At 43.3% G+C, this 11,042-nt stretch overlaps 1 protein-coding gene across 1 annotated transcript in view; it reads right to left on the bottom strand.

Annotated features, from left to right (window-relative positions):
- Positions 1-398: 398 nt before the first annotated feature.
- The window catches only part of LOC147025191 (calaxin-like), a 28,644-nt gene continuing 18,000 nt past the window's right edge, over positions 399-11,042 (bottom strand). The window contains exons 5-6 of the mRNA XM_085885897.1: positions 1,002-1,106; positions 399-493 (exon numbers count right to left, since the gene is read on the bottom strand). Of these exons, the coding sequence (XP_085742023.1) occupies positions 449-493; positions 1,002-1,106 (150 nt within the window). The 3' untranslated portion in view covers positions 399-448. The remainder of the gene's footprint in view (positions 494-1,001; positions 1,107-11,042) is intronic.

The raw sequence follows: 11,042 nt of genomic DNA, 5'->3' as shown, positions 1-11,042 counted from the left end.
GGCAATATGTTGGCACCTCACCTTCCTCCATTACATACCCATGTGCGGGCACTCGAGGACCAAGTCTGGGATGATATTGTTACAGGGGTCCCAGCCCCACGTGAGGGTGGAGTTTTGGGGGAGGGGGTATAAGGATAGTGAACAAATTCCTGGCAAAAACCCACAAGGGGCAAGGCATCAGTGGCACGGGAGCTCCCCCAGTGAATGATGCTACTCACAGCCTTGTGCTGTATAGGGAAAAAGAAGAACAACAAACCCTGGCAGTCAGAGTGGGATCGATTCAGGAACAGTGTCTCAAACAAAACATTCGATGGTTAAAAAAAAATTGCAGAAGTGTCTTCAGGAAAGGGTGTGCTCGATTGGAAAATGGATGGAGACAATAATTGAAAGAACCAACAGAGAGTTTGTTTGTTTATTTATAATATTTCCAAACTGTGACCGACCAGTGTCAAACAGGAAAGAAGGTCATTTGTTTGTTGGAGTTGAGCATTCCCTGAAAAACAAAACCAGTCGGTCATATTAAAATGGCATTTTACCCACAATGCAATGCTGTGCAAAATACATTTATCACTAAATATTACAATCACCCAGCACATGGAAGCTCAGATCATTAACGGTTTAAGGTACTGCACATCATTAGTCTCCATTAGAATTATCATTATGTATGATGGAATAAAAATAAGGTGAAAATACAATGTAGTATTTTGGAGGAATTTTATTGAACTGTAACTTTTAAATCCAATTGGACCAGACTCGGTGGTGAAATGGTTGGAGCGTCTGCTCTGTGTGCTCTGAGTCTGGAACGTGGGTGGTTCAAGCCTCGGCCAAGTCATACCAGAGAGAGGCTTTATAAATGGTACGTGCTTATAGAGCATGGACAAATAATGCAAACCTCTCAGGATAACCATGCCAAGAAACTCCTTCAGCAGCACCAACGCTCTGTAAAGAGTACGGTACATCAAATAAAAAAAATCCAATTTGATGAAATGACAAGAACGAACCTGGTGTTCAGGAAGGCAAGGCCCAAATGCTTCGAGCAAAAGATTCTCCTTCATGACAGATTGTTTGAAATCTTCAAATGATATCTTCTTGTCTTGATCATAGTCCTCATGAATACAAGATTGGAAAAGTTGTGATGGGAAGGATTCAAGTGTTAGTTCATCCAAATTCATACAGTATATTAATTTACTAGCAAATACAACCCGTCGCTTTACTGACATGTCAATAAAGTGAGGGTAGGAGAAAGAGAGAGGAGGTAGGTGTAGGGAAGGGGGGGGGGGAGGGAGTTAGGGGGGAGGTGGGGAGAGTGACACCTCACCAAACGTTGCTATTCACTGCGGGAGAGAAGGGTGCGTGAGACACACACACCATGATAAAGGTGTGGAGAGTGCAGCATTTTATGAGGGGGAGTGGGGAGGGGACAGAGAGAAAATGGTGGGGGAGAGGAGGAAAAAAAAATACAGGTGAGGGGTGGAGGTGGGGTTAGCAAAGAGAATGATATGTGACTCTAAATAACAGAACTAAAAAAATAAAATAAAAAACGCGTGTCAGAACAGCAGTACACACAACGACACCAGAGTTTGTAAAGTAATCCGCTGGCACATCTGAAAAAAACTTTGATATTCCAGTTCCAGAAAATTTGTTGGGAAATGAACTCAAAGCAATCACTGAAAACATGGACGATTGGACGTACCCATCGCTCACGTACGACCTAATGATCCCATCGGGCGTGAACATGAAAAACAAAGCGTTGCGACCAGATTATCATACTTAGATGCAAAAAGAAGAGAAGAAGGCATTGCTAATTGAGGTGTTAATATGAGTGATGTTGGACTAACGATGCAAAAATCAAGAAAATGACTAAATACCAAGATCTCAAGCATGGAGTGAAAAGATCCTGGAAGCTGAAGAATGGCAATGTGAAACCAGTGATGACCAAGAACCTCAGAGTTATTAAAAACCATCGCTGAAAATATTGCCACAAACAAACTGCAGTTGGAAGTCGTCCTGGGCTAAGTAATAATCCTGAAGAGAGCCCTGGGCACAAAACTTTGAGAACAGAAAACTTCACAGCTTGGTCCATGAATCGTGACCTCTTACTGAAATGAAGGTGGTTACTTTGAGCCCACCCGAGGAGGACTCCATTCAACATTCTGAAACCACACATGTAGATACCAATCAAACACACACACACACACACACACACACACACACACACACACACACACACACACACACACACACACACACACACACACACACACACACACACACACACACACACACACACACACACACACACACACACACACACACACTTTTATTACTACATATTTACCTTAAACAATAACAGAACCGACACACCACGTCCAATTATTTATTTATTTACCGTAAACGAGTCCAGGACCGACAATTTCGACACTTATTGAGTCTGGACGATATCCGATCCTAAAAAGCGAAATCATATTTCGATGATGCACTTTAATTAGTCCGTGAAAGTAGATCGTGGAAAATCATCTCATACGATGCACGAAATCACTCCAAGCTCCAAATTTGAAAAACTAGAGCACTTGCAAAAGTGATGTATACAGCAATTTGTAGCTGTGATGAACAGGCGTTTATGTAAATGCATTAAATCGTATAGCTCAACGAAGCTGGTTCCCTGAAATAAACACATTGTAGAAAATCTGCCATTTTGCCTGCTCATCTGTGCACGTGTCACATGGTACATCGGTTTGGGGTCTGCACAAATGTTTTTTTTTGTTGTTGTTTTTTAAACGTCCGTTTTTTTTTTTTAAACCAGATTTTCTTGGATTCCATGTGGAGCACCTCACAAAACCTCTGAAAATATCGACACAGATCTGGCAGACGCTATGGATAGGCAGTCCCTCTTGGGGACAGGGTGTGAGGTCTTGCATTAAATCATACAGTGAATGCATTAAATCTTTTAGCTCAATGAAGCTGGTTAATTTTGGTACGTTCCTAAATTTTTTGTTCACTCAATATAATTCTCCAAACAGTAGAAAAAGATAAGTTTATTGCTTTGGAAATTTCACATTTTCTTGTGTATGGATGGAGGAGGGAACATAACCTTGCTTGCTTAAAATAAATAGGTATGTCGACTTAATTGTAACACTCGTTATTTCTTTAATTTATCAGATTTCACAAGAGATTTCGACACTTATTTAGTCCGGACGATATCCGATCCTAAAAAGCGAAATCATATTTCAATGATATACTATAATTAGTTCGTGAGAGTAGATCGTGGAAAATCATCTCATCAAGCATGAAATCGCTCCAAGCTCCGAATTTGAAAAGTTATAGGACTTACAATAGCGATGTACACAACGATTCGTAGCTGATGATGAACAGGCATTCGATATGAGTGAGGAAAGTGAAAAATAAACTTTATCGTTAAGCAATCGTTGCGGCTTGTTCCAAGTCAAGGCATGGTTGAGCAGGCCAAAAAAAAATACATGACGGCTTCAGACCCCAGTGAGGGAGGTGGCCGGGGATCGCCTGATGAACGATATAATGAAATAAGGCTGTTAATTATCTTCAAAAGGGGTGTTTTAATTAACCCAAACACTTAATTTTCACTCGTACACTTCCTTGGAGTTTTCTTGGTATGCAGGCAAAGTTTCAGGCTGCTAGGTTTCATGGTTTTGGATTTATGGAGGAGACACACACACTGACACACACACACACACACACACACACACACACACACACACACACACACACACACACACACACACACCCTTTTATTTGTATAGATTGTGTCGGTTATTTGGACCACGTATCCTGGAACAGCCTATGTGTCCCGATTCTTTGAATAAAGAAGGCTCCAGGCAGCTTACCAACACTTACAGGTTTAAATCACTTTTACTTCATTTTAAAACGCTCCAAGTGTGACAGTAAAAACTGTTTTTTCCACGCAAACACACCCTTCCGCCAGACAGGGAAGAGCAGAACACCCGCGCCCCTCCCTGCGGAGATGACGCAACACATGGGCGGAGCATAAATATGCATTTTACATTCAAACTTGGTTACATCACACCATGCACAAGAACATTAAAATTCACATCACTTATGCAAGACATATTCTGGTATGTATCGGACAGCATGTCAAGTTAACTAATCTAGTCCATCACATTATTAACAAGGTGATCACATCAGCCAAATGGCCGAGATACACCAACCCAGATTTAGGGCCTGTCGGCTCTTATACCAAGCTCAACTTGGAGCGTCCGCAACCCATCGAGCGGCAAGCCGGGCAACTTGCCTCTCTGAGGACATAATCAAAATGAAACAGTGTGGTGGTCTTACCAGCAAGGTGGTGAATTTAATAATGGATATGAAGTGCCGAAAATCAAAATATCCTCGAAAAGGATTTTAACCAACTCAGATATTTCCAATCAGCAATCAATAGCAGTCCAGATAATTCAAAGAGAGGCCCAGTCAATTCAGAATGTGTATGTGAGATAAGGATGGGAAGAACAGAGAGAGGATGATGACATCACAAAAAAGCACAAGTTTATAGCAAAACCAAAATACACACCCCTGAGGATTCGAACAACGGGATTCTGACTTATCTAACTTATGGCCTCAAGCGTTACACAGGAGAAAAACAGGGTGAAATGAATGAAACACTGAATACTGTGGCCAGAGGCAGGCAGGGACCAGGAGCCTTGCAAGTCATTGGGGAGTCAGCACGATTCTGGAGCAACAGCACTGGCAGGAGAGGAGTGGATGGTGCGAGGAAAGGATGGACTTGCTCCACCTTCCCCATTCGGTCAGTCGTGTGTCAACTATACCTCCTCAAAACTCCCATAGACGTGACAGAACTCCACTGACTCAACTCAACTGTTGCTGTATGTGCTGTCCGCCAGCCCTTTTATAACCTCTGCTCGTACCCTGCCCCATGACATTGCTTCGTCCTGCCTGCTTTGCACTCATAGGCCATTCAGAGATTCCTCAAGCCAAAGTTCCACCTCTAATTCTCTTAAATCTGTCAAAAAGGTTCGAGATCTGGCAAGAGTGTGCCAGAACTTGTGCCCTGGTTGGCCCACAAGCTCATTGTCTTAAAGAGTACATACACCACAGATTTACAGGGGACAAAACGCTAAAAAGGGGGATGAGGAGAAGTGCTTTTAGACACAAAGAATTGGGAGGGGAGACGACGTGCTGTCGATACAATATTATCAACACGTGTTCCTATTACAGATCATTTTACCTCACTCTTGCACTAAAACATGAACTAAGGGAAATAACTATTCTAATCTTTTCATTCTTAGCCCCGATAAGTCATTTCCACAACAATATTGTCAGTTGTGGGTCCACAGAGGGCGTCTTGCACCTCTCCAGTGAAGTCAAAGCACATATACGTAAGATTAGTCATTTAAGTATTCTGTTTAACATTTAATTTAGGTCATGGGAATAAATATGAATTGGAGTGTGGGATCGAATAAGTTTGTGTTCTTCGCCCTCTCTACTTTCGCCCTCAAAACGTCTCGGAACCAACGCACTACACTGCAAGTTCTGATCCTCAAATGCCTCATTCTTCAGCGAAGGGGCGAAAATGGATGCCGGAGAATAAGGACATGTTTTAATGCTCTGACCCCTACAAGCACCCCCCCCCCCCGCCTCCCGACCCATGATGGGACATGTCTGGGGTCTACCTCAGATAATCTGTTGCAGCCACAGCGAAGGTAATGATATCCTACGACAGCCCGGCCAAAGTTGAAAATGCCCTCCAAGAGCCCAGCAAATGTTTGGTGATACCCTACAACAGCATATGTTGATGATGTCCTTCAACAGCCAGGCTGACGCTCAGTGGGAGGGTTTGCGAAAATGTGGGAAAAGGGGAAAGGAATAAAAGGAGAGACGTACAGAAGTCCAGGCAGTTTGTGTGTGTCCTTTGAGCAGTTCAGAGCCTTTTGTTTTTTAAATTGCTTTGCTTCGTCCATAGCTTTATTTCTCCACATGGACATCAATGCTTCACCTCTCTCCTTTCATTCTTTTCATACTTTCTGACTTTTTTTTCTTTTTCTCCAGACTTTCCCACATACTGGCACACGTTCTACAGACCACGGTTATTGCCACGCCACGTCTGAGACGCCACCTGTCCTCGCATGACGGAACATTCCTAAATCCCCCAGGTTATCACGTTGGCCTCAAGGGTTTACCGAAGCTTTCCCATAGGACCGGGCACTGCCACCAGAGGAGGGAGGCAATAAGTGGACAAGGGGAACGTGTACAAACCTCTATATTTGATTAGATTGCTTGTGCTACTGCATGCTGAATTTCTCCACCATTTTCCGTTATTAATTCCACAAAACCATTCCTCCCGGCATTTCCAGTTCAATTGTTGCTTATGTTAAAAAATGAATGCAAGTGTTGATTCGTGTCTTGACTTATCATGTTTGGGTTTGATCTAGGGTCATGCCCCTGAGGCAATTGGTCCAAGTGTAGAAGCGTAACGGTTTCCAATAGCGTACGGTAAGTGGCGTTGCTTTGCTTGGCCAATTGAGTTGTCGCCGGCACAATTCCCCCGCATGGTTCATTCATCTCACAGGTATGGTAAACCGACCCTGGGCCTGAAGGTCCAACCAAAGGTGACTGTCGTGAATGGCATATGTAGTCATTTTATTGACACACCGGGTTTGGAATTATCCGCCGAGGTGGCCAAAACAATATCACATTTCGTGATTGGAGATGTTGACGCAATTTCTCCGAAATTAGCATAATGGGTTTGAGGGTGATAAAAACGATAATAAAATGTTAATTAATATTTGATATTAAGATAAATGTATTCAATCTGAAATGGAAAATGTACTCACATATGGTATGATTTTATGTGCTTGAACATGTATCTATTTTAATTTTAACTAACAAAATCATATCTTTCCTTTGTATTGAAAGATGATCGACTGATCGAGTAAAGATATGATAAGCCGGCCGACCTTTCAAATAAACTGAATTCAGTAGAAAAGAATTGCCTATTATTTAATTATATTGTTGCGGGCCAGGGGGTCAGGTGAGAATACCACTAGGTGGGGGATACCACTAGGAGAATACCACTAAGCTATATCTGTTCCCACCAGACTCCCCGGAATTGAAGGCCGTTGCACACGGATAATTCCGTGACGCGGCAGGTCGCTTAACCGACCGTGGACGCCAATAACTCAACCGCGTGACCTAGGGTCCTCCCGTCTATGGGTTAATCGGGTTACCTAATTAATCACGTGGTTTAATTAGCGGGGAACACGCCCTCGGTACGCCTTGTCCGAACCGGATCACTTTACCGGATCAGATGCAGCCGAGAGACACTGCCAAGGACGTACTGGCTAAAAGGAACGGATCGTTGGGAATAAAGTCCCGGCTAAACTAGGATTCGGACCATGCTAGACCAATGGAAGGAAAGACAAAAACGAGCAGGGAACATTGCTAATAATAATAATTTATTTACAAGCAGGCGAGGAAAGATATGTGGCACAGTGAATAGTTTTATTGTTGTGTGTAATGCAAGGATAGAAAGAAGCGTATGGTGCAACAATAAACAGGCAACTTACAAAAGGGGACAGACACAGAGCAGACTTAACGCGAAAATAATAACAATAACGATCTTCTGTTATCTTACTTAGGCAGACAGGCGCCAGGACACACACATACGCACACACACAGACACAAAAACCCTGATGAAGAGGGAGTTTCGAACCAGGAATTGGGCACCGTAAAGGAGGAGCTTTAGTCGAGAAGGAGCAGAGTCCAGAGTGCGAGGGTGGAGGAGTAGGCGGGACCAGGTAGGCAGGTGGGGTCGACGTCGTGGAGATGAGGAGGCGGAGTCCGAGCAGCAGGAGGCTGGTCATGGCGGTGTCGACGAGGTGAGGCGAGAGAGAGGCGGAGAAATTCAAAAAGCAAGAGAGAGACGGAGGGACTTCTCCGACCTTTATAGGATTTGCAGCTCGGGGGGAGGGGCCACCCTGAATCGTAATGTCATCACCTGAATCAGGCACTCCGATTGGCCCTGACCCCTCATGTGACCCACCAGCTTGGGCCTGAAACCGCCTCACTTCGTTTCCGGCAAGGTCATCTCAGACAATGAACATATTGCGCTCCAACCCCACGAGATGACATGAATCGCCCACACCAAAATTGGCACACGAATCGTCTTGCAAAAACCCCTGGGCCGTGCCCGGGCGACTGGTCGAGGGTCCCGCATTCCTGCTCGGGCGCCCGACCAGCGCCGATCAACGCGCTCGCTCCGCGTGCGCCAACGTGGCCCACACTGTACATTCATCGGCTCGATCGCAGCTTCGCTGGCCGTAGAGACGAGAAGACGTTCACCATCCGTGGAGAATCCACTGCTGCCAGCGAGGGCCGAAGTTACATTGCCATGGATAAATCCATGCACGTTTCACGAGCGGCGTACGTGTCTGCTTTCGTGCACATTCCATACGGTGCATGCGATTTCGCCATTACACACGTGGCCAGCACTCGTGTTCACACGACTCTGCTAGCGTGTGCGCGGGGCGAACACCAATATGTGTCGGATATTGAGGTTGAAAAGGAACAAGCCGCTTCTACTCCGCACACTCATATCCCGCCCAACATGGCGTGGAGTCGGCTTATCGGCCTTCATATGCGTTTTGTGCAGTGTGGGCAGCGTGCTGGCCGTGTTTCCCATGCCGTGAAAAACACCATTCATACAGCCTCTTAAGAGGTATTTATTCGCATGCCTTTTTAATGCAACCGGCAATCTTCCCCAGACCATCAGAAGCCCAAGTCGACAACCCCGCACTGCCAAGCTCACATCACTCGCTGCACACGCCGGATTTCGGGCTTGCCCAGGAACGAGGACCTGTGCAGCAGTTTCCTCACCGCGGTGCCGCACGCGCTGATTTACCTCAGGAATAATCAGACGAAAAGAAGAGTAGGGATGAAATGAAGGAAAAAATGATTTAAGCAACCCTAGCTATTAGATCATCGCAACGCACTCCCTTGTTGTCCCACTAAACAAATGGAAAGGGGCTATCTGCACGTATAATAATGCAATAACTGTCTTGGGACACTATCTGTTGTATGCATGCGGTTCCAAGAACCGCAACAATATTTTACTTACTTAGGGATTTTATGAAATGATAGATTTAAGGTATAGTGTGGCAACTTAGCATAACAATTGTGCATTTTGTGAGGAAAGCACCAAATTTGGCACACTAGTAGCCTATCATATTATGAACAGATTTGGATATTGGGCCATCTCAAAATTTTTGATGGCAGTGGAAAATGGCTGCCACAACCATCAGCGGCTGAATTTGAGATGGCCCAATATCCAAATCTGTTCATAATATGATAGGCTACTAGTGTGCCAAATTTGGTGCTTTCCTCACAAAATGCACAATTGTTATGCTATATTTAGCTAAGTTGCCCCACTAGTACCAGCAAGCTTGATAGAAGAACGTTATTGCAACTCAACGAGAATCTTGGTGTCAGGAAATGTACAGGTGTATTCACTAAACTCTGATCGCTTCATATTATGTTTAATTGCCCAGTCTGCCAAAGAAGCAGGTTGAACCTTTCCCCTTCCATACTATAAATTGTATTTGATTCATCAATGTACCTAAAGGATTGCAGTTTTGATATTATTCTGTGCTGGGAGAGATTTTACACATCTGGTCTTGAAATATATGCTACAATCCTTCAAAATTAGGCTGATTGCTGCACAAAAGCTGAAAATTGTTTCCACCTGGAAATACATCGATCTGACAAACTGTGGCACCAGTGTTTAAAATGACAAAGGGCTGTGTTTCACTGAACACGAAATAACTAAAATTCACCATGTATTTTAGAGATCTATTATGTCGAGCAAGTCTGTGTTCAGATCCTCCATATGCGCATATGTATTTGTTTGTTTGTTTGTATTTGTTTATGTTGTTTGTTAAATAAATGACTCAAATGTACACAATGACTTCATAATTTCTTCTACAGAGACAATGAGTAAAAAATTGGAACACTACAAGGAAATTCTTCCTTGAATCCACTTGAAATTTACTATCTGTTGTGTAAGTGTCGATAGTACTGACCATTATGCAGGTAGAGTCATGACCATAACACAGGTAACGACTAAGTACCTCCACAACCTTATACAGTACCTCCCACAACACAGGTATGTATTATATATACAGCACCTTCCATTCCACATATATAAAATAATTACACAGTTCCTACCAAAACACAGGTATACACAATTTAGACAGCACCTACCATAACACAGGTAAACAAGAATTATACTGTATCTACGATAACACAGATAGAGACTAATTATACAGCACCTTCCATAACACAGGTATAAACTAATGATACAGTACCGACAATAACAGAGGTATACACTAATTGTACAGTACCTACCATAACACAGGTATACATTAATTATACAGCACCTGGTAGAGACTAATTATACAGTACCACCATAACACAGGTATACATTAATTATACAGCACCAAACATAACTCAGGAACAGATTAATTATACACTACCTCCCATAACACAGGTATCCACTAATTATACAGTACCTACCATTACACTGGTATAAACTAGTGATACAGTACCTACCATACCACAGGTATAAAATCATTGCACATTACCTCCCAAAACACAGGTATACACTATTTATACAGTACCTACCATAACACAGGTAGAGACAAATTATACTACACAAACCAATGTATCAACCAACAATCTGTTACTGTGTATAACCAACATTTGCTTACCGATGATATATTTACCAGGTTTAACAGTGGAGTATTATAGCATTGTATAGTTTTCTTTTGTAAACAAAGTTGAGGTTTGTGGAAGGGCTACTTTTTGCCCTGAACAGATCAGACGGAATAGACAAAAATAGGATGCAAAATACACATGCATGGGATGGACAAGATGAACATTGAGGATGCATTGGGTGGACAAGATGGATACAGAAGTAAAACCCAAGGAGGGAAAACTGGAAAATTAGAAGGTGGAGGGATTTGGGTGGGGTTAACGAG

This window comes from Eptatretus burgeri, chromosome 6 (genome assembly GCF_056783735.1).
Source record: "Eptatretus burgeri isolate ZD-2024b chromosome 6, Ebu_testis_v1, whole genome shotgun sequence".
NCBI lineage: Eukaryota > Metazoa > Chordata > Myxini > Myxiniformes > Myxinidae > Eptatretus > Eptatretus burgeri.
Note: the sequence above shows the minus strand (reverse complement) of the source record. Positions and strands in the feature narration are given on the sequence as shown.